The 22,604-nt window shown below is 36.1% G+C and overlaps 1 protein-coding gene across 2 annotated transcripts in view; it reads right to left on the bottom strand.

Moving 5' to 3' along the window:
* The window catches only part of Grid2 (glutamate ionotropic receptor delta type subunit 2), a 1,592,033-nt gene that overhangs the window by 345,467 nt on the left and 1,223,962 nt on the right, over window positions 1-22,604 (bottom strand). For both annotated transcript variants that reach the window (XM_004640617.3, XM_004640618.3), the window contains one exon: window positions 22,039-22,236. In XM_004640617.3, coding sequence (XP_004640674.1) covers window positions 22,039-22,236 — 198 coding nt within the window. The remainder of the gene's footprint in view (window positions 1-22,038; window positions 22,237-22,604) is intronic.

Genomic DNA, 22,604 nt, shown 5'->3' with positions numbered 1-22,604 from the left:
GCAAATTAAAACAACATTGAGATATCATCTCACCCCAGAAAGAATGACTATCATAATGAAATCAACCAGCAACAAATGTTGGTGAAGGTGTTGTGAAAAAGGAACCCTTCTCTACTGCTAGTGGTAATGTAGACTGGTGCAAGCATTATGGAAATCAATGTGGAAACTCCCTAAAAAACTAGGCCTGGAAATCACATTCATATCAGTATCCCCCTACTGGGAATTTTTCCAGAGGAACTGAAAACGTCATATCATAGTGATATATACGTGTATCTATGTTTATAGAAGCACAATTTGTGATAGCTAAATCTTGAAAACAGCCAAGATGCCCCTCAGCTGAGGATTGGGTGAAAAAGATGTGGTACTTTTATACAACGGAGTATTACTCATTTGTAAAGAATGGACTCTTTTAGAATACTTTGCTGAGTTTACACACCTATAATATTCAAATAACAGAACTTCACATAAAAAGGCTATACAGATGAATGTCCATTTTGTATCTATGTATTCAAAGTGGTTAGGATAGCTATATAGTTACATTCTCTTAATGAATAGAGTGATTTGTTCTAATGGTGTTTGTAAATAGGATATCATGTCCACATCTTGCACATCAATTAACCACTAGGAAGAATGTATGCAATGTGTTAATTATTGAAACTGTCCTACCAATTTGATTTCAATCTGTCTCATTGCTATTTGTTTATCAATAAAGCTATGGGAAAAAAGAATGATAAACTCGAAGCCTTTATATTTAAGTGGATGCCACTTGAATATATACTCATGTGTAAAATAAACCAGACCCACATATACAAACATTGCATAGTATCCCTAGTGTGAGAACTCAAAAGAAGAAATAAAAATAGAACGATATAATGCAATTAATAGGAAAGCAAAAACTTGAGGATTAGACAACGAAGAGAGGGCAAGGAGAGAAGCTAGGAAACATGACAAGGGCAAAGCCATACATTTATATGCACAAGATGGGTAAGCTAATGAACTTGAGAATCTTCAGTATGTTTTTGAAACTAGTAGTTAATTGGTAGGATTCTCACCCTGACTAAGTTTATATGCTGACACCTGTGAACTAAGCAACTGCACTGAAGATAACAATGTGTAATGGTGGGGACATGCTAAGAATGCCTGTCATTCTGGTCTTCTAAATATGTACTGCTTTTCATGACATATCAGTTACTGCCATACTGTCTCTAAAGTAAATGTTTGTTTTAAAAAAGGGGTAATAAATGAAAACAAGAGACAAGAAAAACTGTCACAGGACTGTCCTGCTACAAGGCTGTATATGGTTGTATTTCTAAATTTCTGTGTAAAAATATGCAACTGTTTATTCGTATTTTTAAAATATTTTTTTCATTTTTAAATGTTTCCTTCATATTCTGTAGTGATTTAAAATTTGACATATCAATGCTTGATGGAAAATACCTTTTCCATGCTATGCTTAATATGCTTGATATTCAGACAGATAATGAGGTTAAGCTCAACTGTCTATGTTGTAGGGTAATAATATGGTTCTCTTCTGGAGGGCTAACAGCTTAAGTTTGCAGGCCAAAAATTAGAGAAAAAGAAGGGCTGCAAGGACAGCCAACATTTTGGCCCTAGTCTTTCAAGGTTAGTGAAGCCTTAGGACATAGGAGATCCTGTACTGTAACACCATGTAACTCAGTTGTGTCCCAAACTTTCTGATCAAGGAGATTACAGGACCATAAAAGAAAGTGATTGAAGATGCACAGTGTGTCTAAGGAGAGTCACATGGAGAGATAACATTCTCTCAGGCTTTCATAGAGAGCAAATGGGTCAAGCAATGGCCATGACTCATCCACATGGCTGACACTACAAAGAATTGACAAACTGCAGTTCAAGGTTTCAGGGTAAATCCTGAGGAGATTTGACTGACCTTATCAGATACAAAAGTTACATTTCTTATTATAAAGATCTTGCTTTATGTCGGTATTAACCATCCAGCAGAAAAGTATAAAAATGAAGTATAAAAGTAAAGACATATTAATATGCTGAATTGTAGATGGCTCAAGTCAACAACTTCAGACATTGCCAGTTTTACAGAAAACTATTATAGACTACTGGACTATGTTGGAATATTTTGCTGAATTCACACACCTACAATATTTAAATGACAATATTTAAATGCACTTCTTTGACAAAACTGACCAAAAAGGAGAGATACAAATGAACGACCATTTTGTACCTGTATATTCAAAAGAAGATAGATATATAATTACATTCTCTTAATTCAATGAATGGAGAGATTTGTTCTAATAGTGTTTGTGGACAGGATATCATGTCTGCATCTTGTGCAACGAATAACCACTGATAGAATCATATGCAATGTATTAATTATTGAAAATTCCAGTAATTGGTTTTGAAACTGTCTTATTGCTATTTCTCAATAAAATTATTTTTTATAAAAGTTAAAAATTGAGATAAAAGGAACTACATTCCTACAAAAAATAAATATAATCATCACAGGAATTGGAATATATATGTACTGCATCTTGATTAGCTTTGCTTCCCTTTTCCCTCATGTCCCTACTGTCTTCTCCATCTCCAGATCCAACTTCCATCTCCACAAAGTCTATTCCTTTGTTTGCTATTATCTACCTTTTATTTGGCTCTTTGATTATTAATCTTTGAATTCTTCATTTTAGAGAAACTATGCAATATTTATCCTTCTGTATCTGGTTTCTTTTCTCTTAACATAATGGTCTCAAGATACATCCATTTTGCTATGAATGACTCAACTTTATTTTTATTTATGGCTGACTAATTTTGCATTGAAAGAATTAGTCTTGAAGATGGCTACACCCTGGCAGTGCAGCACCCTGGTAGGATGCAGGGATGCTGGTCCATCTGCTAGATGGGCTACAAGGCAGCAGCTAATCAGCAGCAAGGAGGACTGAAGAAAGCTCTTGGATTGGACACTTGCAAACCTTTTACCAAACAAATAATTGTGGAGGATAGTTTTTGCAAAATTATGACAGTATCTGACAACAATTATTAGCTAGGTTCTAGGGAAAAGTCTGCGAATGACTGAGGCCCCAAATCTTAAATGTGACTTTGTGGGGATGTACTGTACAATTCTCATTGTTTCTCTTCAAGACAAACATTTTGATTTTATAACAAATGAGTTTTCATGTGACTCCCATTAACTGTATTAGTTTTGTCATCTATACATACTATTTTACACCTGAATAGATCAGTATTATGACATTTTGCCAAATATTTAGAGAACATTATCTTTTCCTTTAATTTGTAATGCTTTTCAGAATCAAAAATAATTCATTTATTCAATTACTTTTCCAAATCATAATTTCCATGCCCCTCAACATAGTGATTATCCTTCTATGAACATCATGTTAATTATCAATGATTTCTCAGTTGATATAGATAATGTAGTTTTTAAAAAATGAAGTGAAAGCCTGAGTCATTTTTATTAGGTGAATTAAAATAGGGCCTTATACTAAATTTAAGGTGAAAAAGAAACTTTTCAAAATACTTAAAGTGAAACTCAAATATCTCATAAGCTCTCTGCAAGAGCTCTTTGCTCTTTGCAATATGAAAAAATGTTAACTTTCATATTTGTTTGCCTTTAATTTCATTCAATGATTCCTTTGCATTTTTCACATTTGTCTATAATATTTTGAATCTTTACCTGTTGTCTATTGTATCCCCTTCTGTTTTCTAGATTTGAACTCTTTGGAAGTTCGTGAAGCAGGCCTTTAATTCCTCTTCTACATTAGTAGCAACATTGACGGAAAGTACCCTGGTAAGCTCGCAGATGGCATTGTGTCTACAACTCTGCACACTTTGAAAAGAGCTTACTTGCTAGCATTCTAGGTAGGAATTTTAATCATCTGTGTATTTTTTTTATTAGATTATCATTCAGACTGGTTTCTCCATTTAGCTTTTAAGTGCTTTGCAAACAGCATATTCATCTTTTCATGAATGGCTAATCCTATCAAAAAGAAAATTAACTGCTAATTTTTATAATGTATGACACATCTGATTAATAATCTATTGTGTAAATCAATATAAGAATAAAGTCAAATTCACTTCTTCATCATAATGGGCATGTATCCTTTTGTATTTTACTTAGGCCAATCTCAAGTTATTTAATCTTTCTCTCCTTTAGGGTTTTGCACGTAACCTTAGTAACTCATTTACCACTTCAGGGAAGTGCAGTCACGTTTCTAGCGCATCATTCTCCTCACCTGGAAATTTGTACTCTTTAGATGTCTAACATGGCTTCAGACTTCTCAATTTCTTTTGTCTGTTATTAAATATTTTTTTGCACAGAGAAGAAGCATAATAGTTTCTGAAGATTTTGTCATACACTTTTGCCTATGGAATTTTCAAAACTACGCCTTTCTTTTCTTGTTCTTCACAATAATTAGTTCTCATAGGTCTTAGCCTCTATCTTGACAGATTTCATAAATAATAGTTGATATACCTTGGTTTTCAACAAATGTTACAGGGCAAAAACCCCAGGTTTGCTTTGGAAGCACAGAGAAAGACAAATAAAAGATGAGTAGGAGGGAGAGACCCAGGAAAACAGGGATTAAAAAAAAGGGAGGAAGAGCAGGCACAAAGAAGAAAGTGAGGGAGGAAGAAGAGGAGAGAAGGACAGAAGGAAGACTGTAACCCTCCTGTACAGCTGTTAGTCAGCAAGACATAACTATGGTCAAGGACGACCCAAACTCATTGCGCTAGACCCTTGAAGCAATGCACTGCATTATGCAACATTTTAACCCTGAATTTTAACACCAAAGTATTAATTATCTGAGCCTTATTATATGATCATTCTGTACTTAGGAACATAAGAACATAAATATTTCATCTAAACCTGACTTTATATTGCATTATGTATTTACAAATAAATACAGTGAATTATTATTACTAATAGAGCAACCAAAAATTACATAGTCAAGTTCTTATGTATTTCTTTGAAAGAAAAATAGACATTTTTAACATGCCATGGTTACAGACTATGTCTTTTAATTAAAAGATAATATGCTTATAGCTTAGCACATGGTAAGGCATTTAACCTAAAAATGACAAGTATTATGGATATGTAGTCTATTTTGCTACCACAACTATTAGTATTAATTAATAAGATAATGACAAATAATTGAATTAGGAGTAAGAATCTTATGCTGTTGCTAAATTTAAACAGGTGTACCTGTAAATATTTCACTATTAAATTAGAGAGATGTTGAGCTGTAGGGGACTCAGGTCAACAATTTCTGACATTGCCAGTCAAGCGGAAGACCCAATATTATTATGGGCTACTGGACTCTTTTAGAATATTTTGCTGAGTTAACACACCTATAACATTCAAATAACGGAACTTAACCAAAAAAGGGGATACAGATGAATGTTCATTTTGTATCTGTGTATTCATAGTGGTTAGGATAGATATATAGTTACATTCTCTTAATGAATAGAGTGATTTGTTCTAATAGTGTTTGTAAATAGGATATCATGTCCGCATCTTGTACAGCAATTAACCACTAGGAAGAATGTATGCAATGTGTTAATTATTGAAACTGTCCTACCAATTTGATTTGAAACTGTCTCATTACTATTTGTTTATCAATAAAATTATGAGGAAAAAAACAAAAGGGAATTTCAAAAAACTAAAAATAAAAATAATTTAAAAATGACAAAAAAAAATTAGAGAGAGATGGTTCTCAAAGGGGATGGGGTTCAAGAGGTGGAAGGCGACAAGGAAAGGAGGGCAGGGATGACAAATGGAAGTAAGACATGTCACACGCATGCACAAACCCCACCCAAGGAAGGCAAACGTTTCATGCTCCAAATGTATATAAATTCAACAAGAATTCAAGGCCAGCCTGGACTACATAGTGAAATCAAGGATATCTTGAACAACATGGTGAGACCCTGTCTCAAACTCAAACCCAAACCAAAACATAAAATACAACTAAGATTTAAAATTGAATTTTTTACTGTCTTATTGATGTATGCTTTTAGGACCATAGATCACTTTTAAAATATTCATTATGGATTTGGACACTATTGTTATTCATTTAAAATTCTGTAATTTCTTTTTAAACTTTATTTATTTATTTATTTATTTATTTATTTATTTATTTATTTGATACCAGGTCTCACTACACAGCTCAGACTCATTGTGATCCTCCTGTCTTAGCCTCCCCAGTGCTGGGATTACAGATGTGCATCACCAACCCCGGTTTTGGGGTTCGGGGACCAGCACACCAGGCAGTACCAGGGATCAATCTCCGGTCCTTACATGTGCTGGGAAGTCTCTTAGACTGTTGAGCTATCTCCCTAGTCCTAAGATTCTGTAGTTTTTGCTTTGCTTTGCTTTGCTCTGCTCTGCTCTGCTTTCCTTTCTTTTCCTTTCCTTTCCATTCCTTTTTTCTTTTTTCCTTGTATGTTGTTTTATAGAAGACTTTCTTCATATGAGTTACCTTTTTACCTTGACTTTAATTTCTAGTTTTATTATATAAGGAACATTGTAATATCTCTCAGTGGAACTCAGTGACTTCAGGGGAACAGGATGACTTTTGCTAGGGTTCCAAGTCAGGTTGTGAAGACGATATGCCCTCTATGGGTGGTGTGGGATCTCCACCCCAAAGTTATGCACATATAATCATTTGCTTATATTGTTTAGTATAATGTGGCTATTGTTAACACGTACTATGTTTTTTTCCATGTGGTGTGTTTCCTTGCTAATTTTTTAGGAGGTATAGTATTTAGAAATGTTTGCACTTTCATTGTAGTGTCTTACTGTTAAGCAATAGCAATTGTTTCATTGTACTTTCCTCTTGAGATATTAAATATGTATATCTTCCTTGCTTATCTCCCATCTTAATCTTTCCATTCTCTGATATCTTCTACTTCTTTATTTCATATTCTCCTTTTTTGTGTCTTTCTTCTATGCTATTTAATAGATTCTCTTTTGAGCAACTTATGATTTAGTTCTTATTATTATATTTTTTTGTTTATAATCCTAGAATTACGGAATAGCATTATATTTCTAGTCATTTCAATGGTCATGATTTGAATTTCTAATTTTTTAAAAATAATTTCAAATGTATATTTGAGATACTGTCTTTTGTAATTCTGTGTTTCAATTTTATTTGTATTACAATGGTCAACTCAAGAACTCTAATCAAACAAAAAATATTGGCTCCTACTTTCTTTTATCCTTCTGAATCTGAATCAAACTGGTCAATTTTATTTTATTCCTGGATATTCTGTATACAGCACTCGGTGCATTTCTTTCTTCACGAGAGCCAGGGGTGGTTTCCATGAGGAAGGTTGTTTGCAGGTGGAGGGAGAAGGGTGTCAGTGTGTGCTCCTTCTGCTTAGATTTTGTAGGATTCTGAACTTTCCTCTTTTCCTGCTCACTGTAGCTTCACCAGGATGTCTCCAGGAAGTGTCTCTGTCTTCTTTCCCCAGGAGCAAGGCTTCTGCCTTCTGGGCAGGCTTACTTTTAAGTCTTTCTTGCACATCAGTCTGGGATGACCAGGCCCAATTTGTGTTCAGTGTTCAATCCTTGGACTGGAGCTGTCTCTTTCCTGAGGTCAGTCTGCTCCCCTCTGTGCTTGCCCCTCTCCTTTCTCCTCTTTCTCATGCAATCAATCCCAGGCCCCCTCTCTCCTGTCCTTACCCACAGGCCTGCAACCTCACCTTGCATCCTCCCTACTGGTATCTAATATTTATGTTTCTATTAGATGACTTGGAGTTTGCATCATCCCTGTATGATTTTTCTATGATTTTTGTTTGTATTCCTGGGGGACCTTGTGATTCGTAGGAGGAGACACAGAAAAACCCATGGATGTGGGTAAAAATGGATGTGGTAACCATTACTTTCTTTTCACTTGGTCGTCTCCAGGAGTAGTTTTTGTCATTATGTATCTTTTTTATTAATAACCTAAGAGATCAAAATAATATAGTTTCCTATTATTATGTGATTATTCAGTTTCTGAAATAGATCATATTTTCCCACAGAATCATACAAATTTTTTTGTTTAAAATGTTCTTCACATGACATTTCTGCTGAAATATTAGTGAGAACTAAGTTACGTGACAATATTAGCTGAGAAGAGAAACTTGGAAATGGAGCTATGTCACTAGGAAAATGACATTTAAGGACAATCAGCAGTGTTTGTTACACTCCTTCAATTGTAGCCAGTGTTTCGATATGTATGCAAGTTGATAAATACATATGCATACATATATTCCCATAGATATGACCATGCATAATATATCTTGCAGAAATGCACATGCACTCTTATCCAGTTTTTCAAAAGACTGTACATGTACAAAATTTAAGCAATAACAATTTTTGTCACTTTTGTATTTTTAGCACATAGAGACATGCCACATAAATATTCAATAAAGGGTTTTTGATTATGAAGGTATTCTGATTAATTTAATCATTTTCACCTTGAAGGATTTTCAGAATGTTTCCTTTTTCTTGCTTGTTATAATCAATAGATGTTTGATGCAATTGATGAATGTCACACTGATACTTCTGAAAATTAGTATTTTTCATTATTTCCAAAGATAGTTCATCCCTAATGCCATAAAATTCATCAGTAGCAGGTTGGTTTCTGGTGTTGCAGTTCTCCATCTTCTCTCTGAGCTTCTTTCCCAGAGCTACCTGCCACCCTTTTCTCTTGCTGTCTCTTTGTTAGGCTGCTAGACCTGCTCACAACTGATCTAATTTAAGCTCCAAGTAATAGTTTGGTTTTCATTAGTGTCAATGCCAGCTCTTCTTTTCTGGCTTAAATAGATATACTGGAAAATACATTTTCCTTTTTATATACTTTCACTGAAGTTTATATTTCTTCCCCTGGAGCATGCAGTTATCTTCCTTTACTCAGTTTTTCTATATCTCCCATATAGACCTCTACCATGGTATTATTTTGTCTTTTAGATCATGCTATGAACTTCTTGAGGCAGGTGTTTCATTTTTATTCTTTCTGTCTAAATATTTTTTGCACTACTTTGCCCACAATAGATTTCTAAAATATTTCATGAATTATTCTAGTACTCATTCTATATTATTTTGTAGAAGTAGCTTTTTGTATACAGCCTTAACTTTTGGCAGAAAACGAATAGATTTCAGTCCATATAATGTCGATACAGTCATTCCTCTTGTGCAGAAGTCATTGGTTTCTATGACCTTTTCCTTCATGAGCTGCTGCCAGGCTCCTGGATGTTAGTCACTTGGGTTCCAATGTTATCAGCCCACATATGTGGGGTGCACCTCCACACATCCCAGCCAGACCACAGCTGCGCATGAGAGCTATTACTATGCTCTTTGTCCTGACAACAAATCTGAGCCTGAAAAGCTAAAAGGTTTGCCTGGGGTCAGAGGTGGTCAACAGTCTAGCGGCCAATAGTCGGGGTGGCCGTGCCCTCTATGCAATCCTGCGCTTGGCAAATTTGATGAAGTGATTTTGTGTTTATTGTTTCTATATAATCTCTTTCTCCTAACTACTTCTCAATATTTATTCCCTGCTCTACTTTTACTTCTGGCATTTATATGTATTTTAATGCTTACTCTTATTTTTCTGATTTTTTTTCTTTATTTCTGAGCAATATTTTATGCTGAAGAAATTGAAGGAATATTGGACAGACATAGATAGTGGATGTATGGATGTATAGTTGTCTGAATCAACACATAGGTATTATAGACAATTGTAAGAATTTAAATTGATGGAAAACTTTTGGAGAACTATTGGGAGATTGTAATTTGACCTGACATTTTCAGAGTCCGTTTGACAATGTAACTGAAAGCAGATGATGAAAGAAAGAACAGCACTTGTTGAGCAGTGAATGGAAATCCCCCAAACAGTAAATGGTGGTGTTTATTGATAAGAAGTGGTGGACTGGAGAGAAGTGATCACAGATTGTGTATATTCCAGATTTAAGTCAAACAAATTTGGCACCTTGTAATGTCTAAGTCTTGGTAGGGAGAAGTCAAAAGTAACTCAAAGATTTTAGATCAAGTAACTTGAAGACTATGGTTTCATGCATTGCAACCAGGAAGGCTGTGGAGAGTCCAGGCTTGCAGGAGGATACCGAGTCCAAGAGTCAGTGTGGAGCAGATAAGGGATGAGTTACCCATGAGATATCCAAGATTAAATGGAGAGCTGGAAGTCGGTAAGAAAGATAAGTGTATAGCTCAGAAGATAGGCTTGGGCCGAATCACCAGAAGTTGAAGTATGAATGTACTGGGTGTGTGTAGCAGCCTACCATCCTCCCCACTCCTTCCTTTCCTGTCTAGCTATCCAGTTTTTACTGAGAAAGATTTCTCTGTCCTATATTTTATGCATTTTCACAATTCCAGTTGCAGATTCAGCCCCAATAAATGCACACTGAATGCCAAGTGACAAGCAAGTTCCAAGTTATTTATAAAGTACAGTAATTTGGGCATTATCTTGTAACATTAAGTCTTAAAATAATACCATTTCTGCAGATCCCAGGCAACAACACTGAATCTTTGAAGAAACAAGCCGTCAAAAAGAGTTTTCCAATTACATACAAACTTTTTCCACTTTCTGAGCAGTCATCTTGAGGCTGCTTAGTGGAAAGGTGTATAGAAGCAATCACCACAGAAGCCTCAAACTTACGTCTCAACTAAGTGCAAGCCTATGGCAAGAACTAGAATGAGGAAATTTTTATTTTACAGCAAGAAAAATTTTTGTGCTCCTAGAATTTGCTTCAACTTTTACTGCAGAACTTTGTGGAGCTCCACAGGGGAGGATATGTAAGTTTTCATAAATGAGAAGAGAACTAACCCCTCATCAGTTCTGGGGGGTCTGATGAGTAAGGTAAGACAGAAAAAGAGCAAGAGGCACTTACAGACAACATCACACAGGTATGGGAGCCTCTGCAGTCATCTCTGTCTCTGCGCAGTTGGGCCCTGCTGTTCTTTGTTCTTAATCAGAGAAATCTTTGCTTATTGGAAATCTTGCTATTGTCAAATTTCCAAGAGAGCACTCAGAATCATCAAGAATTAGAAGGGAGTCTGAAATATCCAAATGGCAGGCAGGAGTAGATGCACAATTTGCCTTCTAAGGTATCCTTCTGTTTCTAGATACTAATTTTAAATATTAAACTTGAAAATTATGAAATACGTTAAGTTTAAATATTCTTCTAATGGAATTTTACATCGCCTGCTGGAAGTGAGTGAATATTGAAAGGTTTCACATACGAATTTGCACCTCTATTTCTCTTCAATGCTAAATAATCTTCCAAAAGTATTTCAATGTTAAATAACATTGCAAAGACAAGAAAGAAATGAAGCATTCTCTATTAAATCAGCTACACTCTTAATCTACAATAAACTTTTATCCTCTTTCACTTAGGCCATAATTCTCTATGTTTATAATTTCCAACTAACTTAGACTAATACTTTATGAAACTGGCATTTTAACTAATGGTGGCTAAACAATGTAAACAGAATACTTTACAATTGTGTCAATAGAATTATATAAAATTGCATGGGTGAAATGTTGTTTGAAATTTATTTAGAATATCACCAGCCAAATCTTTGCAGTCTTGTATTCTGGGGAGTTATGCTATTCATTAAATTTTCTCCCACACCAAAGCCCAAGACAGATGAAAATCTAGGTAATAGATGACATTTCAATAGCCAACGGTGGATTTCAGGATTTATATATTCTCCAGTTATGAGATTTTCTCATCATAGTTCTGATCTTTATAACACCTTGGCTTTGACTGATGCAGGAGTCTGTTAATTTATAACCTATAATCCACCAAATCTTTTTTAATTCTACACATCTTGTCTTGAGATTTGGTTTGTCCTTGTCTGCAAGTCCTGGCCATGGCCGTTCCCTTTGGCAAGCAGTCACTGTCAGTTCTTTAGCTTTAACTAGAAACTTATTATGCACACTTATCTGTACTCACCATCCATTAGACCAAGCACTTATGGTGCAAGTCCTTGATCTGATTGAATTGCTCCTTGCTGTTTGTGATGTCTGCCAATTAAATATTACCTGCAAATTGAGAAAATTGCTCCTGCAACCATTCGCTAAGTCACTTGCATCCACAGAATTTATTTTCTTTCTCAGATCTCTCTCTTTTTCTTCAATAGTGTGAGGAAAAATAATTCCATCTCAACAACAAATATTTTGGCCCATTTTCTTTTTGCTTTGACTTTTGTACATACCAACTCACAAGACCGCCCACATTCGCACTTGAGCTCCTTCCCCACCATTCAGAAACGCAAGCATATTCTTATGTCTACAGTGTGAAGCTCCCTGCTGGTGGGCCACAGCTGACAGACCCAATGCTGCACTTCTGTTGTCCTCTTCCCATCTGCTTTTCCTCCGTGCCCCCGTCCCTGTCACAGCAGTCTGCCTGCTCCTTACCCTCTCACCATGCTTCAGTATCTCCTTGATCTTCTCTGAGTTATCAAGTTAAATTAATTAAATCTTAGCATATTGATTGCTTTTTCAGAATCATTTTTTGCCAACCTCCGATCAGCACTATTTGCATTCAGACTTTGCTTTATTCCTTTTCAGGTTGTTGAAAAGCCGTTTTTCTTCTCCCTTATTTTATCCAAATGTATTCTCAGACATACCACAGCCATCTTTTTTGTTTCAAATGAAATCATAATTTTCCCTTCTGTAAAAACCTTTCATAATTTACTGGCTAAATGATACAGATTAACTCTGAAACACAGCAAACCTGCTTGCATAATTGTCCCTACTACTGCCTCCCACTGCTTTCTGCTGCCTTGTGATATCTTCTCAACTCTCAACACCAGGCATGAGTTGCTGCTTGGCCCATGAAACCCTGCACGCATCACCCTATGATATTCATCACACTATGTTCAACTATTTATTTAAACATTTGTCTTCCATGTAAACTTCCATGAGGGATTTGAAGGTAGGAACAATATCTTCCATTTTTTATCTATGATGCTAGGCACAGAATATAGCATGCATTCCAAAGTGCATGGAGATACAAATGTGTAGAGATGAGTTGTACAAGGTATTCTGCTTTGTACTTTGTACACAAAGTAAGCACAAGCTCAGTCTGCTGCTTTCTACAAGATGTAATGTGTAAAATTAAATTGTCTCTGTCTCTCTGTCTCTCTGTCTCTCTCTCTCTCTCTCTCTCTCTCTCTCTCTCTCTCTCTCTCTCTCTCTGTTCCCTCCATGTGTGTAATGTTTCAGAAGATAGCTTGCAAAGATGAGGAATGGGTGTTGTCAGAAAACAGGATTATCAAAAGGTTGAAATGATCTGAAAACTAGGACAAAATGTGAGTTTGCTGGAGATGAAAATTTGAGATAATCAGTAAGGGCAATTCAGACAGACTGCCGTGAGATGAAATGTAAGATGAATATAAATGTTTTAATTTTCTTAAAAGAAGAATCAAGAGACAGGTTTTTGAGACAGAGTTGAGAGTTTGGAGCACTTCTGAGATACCCTTCTTTTTGGTTGTTCCCCCAATTTTTTCTCCATGTAATTTTAGCTTTTTGTCTTGTACTCATGCTTCATCTGAACTCCATCTGAATATCATTCAAATGTGCAGGTCTTATAAATTACCTAAGCTGAACAGTTTCTGAGTATTCTTTTCTTTACTGGTATGTAACTGGGTTTATTAAAATGTTCTGGTGACCCAACTTATATTAGGCCTCCATTTTTCTCTGCAGCTGGTAAAAGGATTAAGGAAACATTTGAGTTCTGGAAGCAAATTGTCTAAACTTTTATCGACAGCTTGACTGTGTGACCACAGGCAATTTACTACACCTCTCTGTGTTTTGTCATCCACAACCCTGGGACCGTCATAGTGCTCATCTATTAGGGTTGTTGTGAGTAATGAAGGGTTAATCAGTTCAAAGTCCAATACAGTGAGTTAGCACAAGTTAGCTCATCTACCAGTGCTGGTTATTACTAGGTCAGGTTCAAATGATGTGATCTAAGGCCTTGTTTTACTACATTACTTGCCAGTGTCATTAAGTATGTAGACAACTGAAATATGTGTGTCTTATTTTAGTGATGGCCTATTTTTATGATAAAATATTGGGTATAAATCATTCTAAGTATATAGTACACAGAATTATAGCCTTGTCTTTGTCAAATACCTAACCAATCAGACCTCATATACTTTTTCATCTCTCGAATATCTTACACCATCATAACAGATTTTCTTTTGGATTTATAATACTTATTGATTTCTTTTCTTAAAATGGTAAGTTCAAATCTTTTTATCTTTATTAATCAGGATCTTAGACTATTTTTGTGGATTTTACCCTCTCTTTACATAATAGGGGGAAAAAGGTAGAGTAACAATTTGTCATCTTCTTTTTGCAAATGTTTCACAACTTTTTGTTTGTACTTTAATTTAAATGTATTATAGTTTTTCATTTACTGGTGATTTAAATTTTTATGCATAGATAACTATGGATAAAACTTACTCACTATTCTTATGGTGCTGAAGGATTTGTGTCTGTTACGTGCTCCTCCCCAACAACAGCGGCTACCCTTCCCGGGAAGTGCTTGCCAGGCTCATGCCAAGGGTTCCACAAGCAGCCATGCTGCCCTTGGCACTGCACACGGGCACTGTGCAGCCTGGCGCCATGAGCACTGCCTCCTCTTGGATACAGCTCTGCGCAGTCAGAGCCAGAGCTACACAAGCTGCAGCTCTGGTCTGGAACTGCTGGAAAAAAGAGAGCTGATATTTATACGGGACAGATTAGAGGCTGGAACTGGAGCCTGGAGTTGTGGAAAGTAGCCTAGTGCCAAGAAAGAAGAGCCTGCCTGGGAACTGGGGCCACCCTGAAAACAGTGGAGCTGAGAGGCAGAGGGAATGATACCAAACCTCTAGGAAATAGGCCTGGATCTCTGGGCTGACCAGTTTTGTGAGCCATTAAATTATCTTTTCACCTCCACTGATTGCCATTCATGACCAAATACATCCAATTAATTTAACTTGGAAAACAGAAGGGCTGTTTTTAAGATAAAGTACATGATTTTCAAGCCATGAAGAGGAGCAAGGGATGGGAAAAGGACTGTGGGAAAAAACAGGGTGAAGAAAGGTGTGGCAATGAAATTTCATCTGGTGGCTGAGAGGCACCAGATAGGGATGTCCATTCTCACTGTCCCGCCTGAGCTGCGGTCTCTTGAGTCAAATCATTTATTTCCTTTTCAGTTTAGATATCTTGGAGGAGGTCTGTCCATACTTGTTTTTTAAAAAATGACTCTCGACTCTAAATCTTAATTTCAGATCTTAGTTCACACACTTATTATAGCCATGTAAAGTGAGATAGCTTATTTAAACTCTCGGTCTGAGATTTTATCTACATAATGGGAGAGTTACTGTATAGAATTATTATGACGACTTAAGAAGTAACCCCCACAGAGCTTTGGAATAGTGTCTCATTATTACTGCCTATTTCCAAAAATTAGTTTCGATCCCATACCCTTTATCCTCTTCCAAAATACTTCCTTCCTTAATTTTTTCATGCCTGTAAATGATAGCACTGTCAAAAAAACTGTGGGAGTTACTCGGTATAGCCAGTTATACAGTTAATTGATAAAAGCTTAAAAGTTTTTGCAATATTTACACTTGCAAAAAAACATAGTTTTTTCATATAAAATTAAGTGTAGGATGGTATAATAGGCTGGCTGAAAGTAATGAGTGTCATTGCAAGAAATTAACAAGGATCATGTTATTATCTAATGCATGTCTTAAAATACCATAAAACTGCTATCAATTTTTTATGTACAAATGTTTTCTAGACATTAAGCTTTTAGCAATAACCAAACATATAAAATCCTTCTAAAATAACCCTAGAGTTTATCAAGGGAAGCTAATGATGAAGTAGACAATGCAATAAAATTACCATGTATGTTGTAAAAAAAAAAACAATAAAACAGAAATGGGGTGGGATAGACAGTGGAAGTTATTTTTCCACGCAGAATGGCTCTATATAATAACCTTCAAGTAAAATCTGGAAAAGTAATGAAGTGGAAGAGGGCAATCAGGAGGACAGGTCTCTAGAAGAAAGTCAAGTTTGCTGAGCAAGGGGGTGATGAGAAAGCATGAGTGTGCACTCTGATGAAGAAGAGCTCCAAGAGGCCAAGAGGGAACTGATGAGCTGGATCATGCAGGTGATGTCAAGGCTGATTCTTACCCTGAGTGGAAGGAAAAAACATCAGATGTCTGGAAGACAGAGAAGCGACTGTCTTGCTGTGCTAAAAATGCCTCTAGAGACCTCAAGAATGGAAAGAGGGTTGGCAATTGGTCCTTGTTAGGTGCATCCTGGGGAGAGATGATTGTCAAGAGGAAAGGCCTGAATGCACCCTGCAAAAACAGGGCTATGTGATGTGCTTTCCTGCTGCCATGGTTGAAAAGAGATGGGAAGCCTTGAGTGCAGAAGATGTCAGTGGCTTTGGGCTTTTTCTCACCACCCCGAATGGTCCATCAGCAGATCTTGGCAGTGAACCAATAAATTGCATACTGAATTTAATGTAGTTCTAAACACATAATGCGAGAGATTCCTGATCTGTCACCTAACAAATGAGATGAGATCTAATTGCCTTCCTATGGCATTTTCATGAATTGATTTTCTTGGTGAGTCTTCACAACTTCATTCCATACATATGGACACACTGTGATTCAAAGACATTTAAAAACCTCTTAATTACACATGCACATTAATTGTGTCGCCAGCATTCAAACCTGATGTCTTTTTCAATTCAAAGCTTTTGTTTTCCCCTAAAGATAAAACAGTAAGTGGAAGAAATTTTAAGTCAAAGAGCAAGAAAACAAGTGGGTCTCACGAGATCGTCTTCATCTTCACATCCAAGCATAAAGTTTAAAAAGCAAAAGTGAGAAAGGAACAGATACAAAACTCTCCTCCTGAGAGTTGAGAAGCATGGACAATGCTTGGGATGGACATGTGGGGATTTAAACAAAGGATCAATATTTTAAAATTAGAGGACAATAGTGGAAGGTCTGGTGACATTAGTTCTGACGTTAATATCCACATGAACTTAGGTAGTGAACTTTCCCAGCTGTGCACAGCAGGAGCCCAGCTCCCAGGTGGGTCCCACATCGGATAGGGGCATGTCCCTGGGGCAGGGGCAGGGTGGGGTGGGATGCAGGAGGCAGGGCCTGGCCAAGAGTTGGAGGAAAACTCAGGAAAAAAGTACAATTTTACTCTGCATTTCTGTGCAATGAGAACTCGCTGCTGTCCTTTATCTACTTTCTAGATACCTGGACTTCTACTTGTGCTTTTCAATACTCAGAGAACCTAATTTTTTTTTTTTTTTTTTTTTTTTTTTTTTTTGTGAAACTCTGCCTACCATGTACACTTTCACTTTGTTTTTCAGTATTTTATTTTGTTCTGACAAGTGCATGTGATTACTCAGGAAGAACTGTCTTACCACCTCTACCACACAGACTGCAGAATGGTTTCTTTGCATGCTCTGAATACCTTGAAAACTGGTTAAATATTGCTTCTCTGTCCAAAACCTTCTGGCTTCCTAGTAATTTCAGTCTCAATATAAATGTTCCTTGGAATCACTTCGATTCATTGTTTCAATACATTATTTTTAAAGCAGCTTTATATTTGTAGAAAAATTGAGCAAAAAGGACAGTTTCTTGTATTACTAATACACTGCATTAATGTGGCATATTTCATGAATCAGCATCAATAATTACTAGCAACTAAAGTCTATAGTTTAGGGTTTGTCCTTTCTATAAGTTTCAGAAGCTGAATGATGTTGCCAGTGTATCCACAATTACAGTATCATAAAGAATAGTTTTACCACCATTAAAATCCTTATTCATCCCTCCTTTTTGGACTATTCTAAACTTTAATTTCTCTTATATGCTCTAATATTCTGCCATTACATCCCAGATCAAAATTTAGATATTCTGTATTTGCATCTTTACGAAAGTCTCTCTAATCTACAAGCTCATTTATCTTCTACACGTTTTTCAAATTCACCTGATGAGAGTCTCATTCATTTCTTCAGAAACATAACAGGTCTGTGTCCCTGTTTACTGAGAGGTCTCTGCGGCTACTACAGCTTATCTCTCCTCTCACTTAACTTTCTTCCCAGTTCACCTACATAGCTCAAGCTTAATGTGGATATTTTAACTTCTCTGCTGCTGTACTTACTTGGGCTTTCGTTCTCTGCTTTGACGTCCTGGTTCTGGGCAAGGGACTGCAACAAAAAGCTGACGCCTTATGTAAGCCTCAACTCAGACCTCGCCCTACAGAGCTCACCTTTTGTCCATTCTGATTTAGCAGCAAGTCTCAACTCCCACAATTCCTATCGACTCTTTCACCACTCTCCTCTAGACTCTTATGTAACACCTTTTATCATAGACAATATGCTTCATCTATTATTTTTGTCAAAAAATTTGAAGCAATGAGATTTGATCTTCTTCAACCTCCCAAACTCTTGCCTTGAGATTTAAAATATACAGTCTGATCACATTTTTCTGATGAAGGCAACAGTTTCATTTCCTCAAAATCAATTCTCAGTCTCATCTTTTGTTTCTCTTCTTACCCATCTACTCAGGGATCTTTGTTCTTCACAAATCAACATCCTATCCTTATATTAAATTCTCCTGTCTTTTTCTTTCTCTGCTTATAATTTTATTCAACTCTGTTTTGCAAAAAAACAACTATTCTGTCATATTCTATTAAGAAATTCCACTATTCTGTTTTCTCTTTCTTTCCTTTCCAATCCAAATTTTCTGAAGGAGTAATAATGTATGCATGCTACTCTCACCTTTTCATTTCCACATTTCTCCATAATCTTTTTCAGTCTGGCTTTTTTTCACCACACTATCAAACACTACTGGTTTAGATCTTCAACTTAAAAATCAGGCAGAGAATGAGCTCTTGGAAGTGCCCATTGCATCAGGCAAATCTGATTTCATATGGCTTATTAATTGAGGACCCACTTCTATTCAGGCAGCACAGGGTTGCTTAGAATTTCAGCAGAAAATGACATTTTTATTAGCTAACATGGCAGACAAGGAAGTTTGAGGGAGCTTAGAGTGGACAGATAAACTGCCAAACGTGTGCAAAAATTTCCATCAAAAGCTTGACTGATCCCATTCATTCATGATAAAGACTAAGAAAATCAGTAAAAAACAAAAGCTGGAAGACTAAGCAAACTCAATGAAAGATTATAATTGCTGCCTATTACAGAGTGATAGAGGCTGTATGTTGAGCCCCAAAGAGTCCTAAAAAACTGTCAAATCAGAATTTGTTAATGGAATTGAATATTATTTAAAAGTAAGGGTCAGTAAAGACATTGTAAATCAACAAAAATCAAGAGCATATGCCACACACAGGACAAAACTTTAGGACATTGTACAGAAAGTTCTTTGGGTTATATGCTGTCAGAGAAAAGCTCAAATATTGGAAGGTAATAAAAAACCCAGAAATAGTAATATGTTGTTCCATGCCAGCGACTGTCTTTTTTTTTTCTTTTTATACTTTTGAACAATAATTATTTTTTCTTTTTTTTGTATTTTTAGGGAAGGAACTACTGGGTGTTCAAGGTCTCATTACTAGATCAGACTCCTAGTGATTCTGTTTACAGCCTCCCAGGTGCTAGGATTACAGGCACGGGCCACCATACACAGTCTCAATTGCAGTCTCAGCGTGCCCTGGGGGTGTGGCGGCACAGCAGGCGGGGGGGGGGGTGTCGAAACCCTGTCCCCTGCACCTGTTTGCAGGTGCTTTAATCTGCTGAACTATTTGGCCACCCATTAAACAATAATTAATTGGTCAAATCAGAACTATATATTTTTATTAATTTTATTGAGAAAAAAAAGCAATGAGACAGTTTCAAAATAGGTTACCAGGACAGTTACAATGATTACTATATTGCATACTGTTGCCTTTGTAGCAGTTGTTCATAGTAAAAGATACAGACATAATATCTTATCTAAACACTATTAGTACAACTATTTCTGCTCATTTAACTAGGAGGAAGTAGCTGTACATCTATCTTAACTGTTTTGCATATATGGAATATATATATATGTATATATCTATCTATATATATATAATATACATATTTTTTTCACTACATAATGGTCCTTCATTTATATCCCCCTTTTTCTTTTAGTTTTGTCAGAGATGGTTATTTCATTGTCATTCAAATACTGTAGGTGCATGAATTCAGCAAAATAATCCAATATAGTCCAGTAGTCCATAATAGTAGTAGGTTAACAGTAGAACTGGCAATGTCAGTTGTTGACTTGAGCCTTGTACAGCTCAGCATATTAATATGGCCTTACTTTTCTTTTTTTTATTTTTTTATTTTATTTATTTATTAGAGAGAGAGAGAGAGAGAGAGAGAGAGAGAGAGAGAGAGAGAGAGGTGTGTGTGGCCAGCTCAGTCCACCAGGGGGCGGGGCTGGCTGGCATGTGGTGCTGGGGGATCGAACCGCGGTCCCTGACGCTTTGCTAAGCTTGTTCCAAGTAGGTGCTTTAGACCACTGAGCCATCTCTCCAGCCCAATATGGCCTTACTTTTCATACCTCGTGTTTATACTTTTCTGCTGGATGGTTAAGACCAAGATAAAGCAAGACCTATTTAACAAAAAATGTAACTTTTGTATCTGACAAGGTCAGTCAAATCCCCTCAGGATTTACCCTGAAATCCTGTACAGCAGTTTGCAGATCTTCAGTCTGTGTCAGCCGTGTGGATGAGTCACAGCCATTGCTTGACCAGTTTGCTCTCAGTGAATGTCTGAGATCATTAATCTTCTCTTCTGGAGGGCTAACAACTTAAGTTTGCAGACCAAAAATTTAAGGAAAAAGAAGGGCTATAAGGATAGCCAACATTTTGGCCCTAGCCCTTCAAGGTCAGTGAGGACTCAGGACATAAGAGAAGATGTACTGTAACACAGTATAACTCAGGTGTGTCCCAAATTTTCTGTTCAAGGAGATTATGGGGATACAGAAGAAAGTGATTGATGATGTAGAGGGTGCCTAAAGAGAGTCACATAGAGAAAACTATATTCTGTGGTGGAGTAAATAAAATCTAAATTTCTAACTAGTAGCTAAAATGGTAAACTTGGTATAAATAAGAATTTATACATTGCTGAAAGTTTATTAAAATTTTTTTAGCATGCAATGGTGCTACATTAGTGTCACATAAAACGTGAACACATAAGAATGGGTATTATCTGTCGATTAGCCATAGAACACAAAAAATGGAGAAACAGCTAAAGAAGCAACAGTGGAGCTAAAATAAAATATTGAAATAATTTTGATTTTCCACCAAAAAAGGTATGAAATAAAGCAACAGAGGAGGGCCAGGGACATAGCTCAGCACCACAGAGCATGCCTGGCAAGGGCAAAGTCCTAAGTTCAATTCTCAGAATCAAAATAAAATTAACTTTTTAAAAAAGGAACAAAGGAAATATAAATCAAATTGTAAATGATAAATCAAAATCCAGTTATTCAGCAACTATAATTTAAACATAAAAATTATAAATGTATATACTTAGTATTACTTTCAAACTGTTGTAGCAAACTCTGACAAAGTTTAAATAAATAGAATTTTAAAACATATTTGGAGAATGGAAACAACAAGGAGAAAAAAGTAATTGTAGAAAGAACTTGTTTAGCTTCCCAAATTAAGTAATTAGATCCTAAAGAATTAAGGTTTTGTTTTTTGTTTTTTAGTTTTTGTTTCAGTAACAGCATTTGGGAAAAAAATAATACAAGCTGTGACCTCATCAGCAGCCAGATAGTGACAAAATATTTGGGACATGAGTTTGGCAATGTTCTTCTAAATGATTTTCTATTATAAAAATATTTCAAATTTAGCATTCTGTTGTCACTCAGTTTTCTTCCCACAAAGTTCATGAGCGATTAGGTAAGACTTCTGCACTTCATACCACAAGCTAATACATTGCACCACACTTACTTTGTATGAAATTAGTTTTCAACTGAACCTTCTGGTGTGAGATAAATAAATGAGTTCTTACCTTAAAAACTAGTTCTCCTACCAAGCCATTCCATGTGCCATCTTCCTGTGGGCTCCCATACTTGTGATCTGGTGCCACATAAATTTCGTAGTTAAAGCCCAGGTAGTTGGATAAGGCATCGAGAACATCAATGGAGAAGCCCTGGTATTTCTTCGGTTTTCCCAAGACATTTTCAGAGACCATGACAAAGGGTTCTTCCTATGTGGATATAAGAGACATTTGACTTCAGTACCATTCTAGACATTCAAAGATTAAGTTTTTAGAGTTTAGCTTGCAAAGTATAAACATTGTTTAACTGCAACAAACTCAAGATATAATTTATGCATTATTAGTTCAACATGTCATTGAAGAGCACTGAAAGTGAGCAAAACAATTCAGGGTTCACTAGTTTGTGTTCCCTGAAGTCTCTGGTCAAGTCTGAAATTCATCAGCAGAAAAGTGAATTTTGGGAATTATGTTTCTTTAATACTATAGTTTTGGAAATTATGTTTCTATAATATTACAAACACAATATTTATGTTTCTATATACTTACGTACCCACTCCCATCGTCTGTCTGTCTGTCTG

The sequence above is a fragment of the Octodon degus genome, unplaced genomic scaffold (genome assembly GCF_000260255.1).
Source record: "Octodon degus isolate 3935 unplaced genomic scaffold, OctDeg1.0 scaffold00125, whole genome shotgun sequence".
Taxonomy (NCBI): Eukaryota; Metazoa; Chordata; class Mammalia; order Rodentia; family Octodontidae; genus Octodon; species Octodon degus.
The sequence above is the reverse complement of the archived record's forward strand: the minus strand, read 5'-3'. Positions and strand labels throughout refer to the sequence as shown.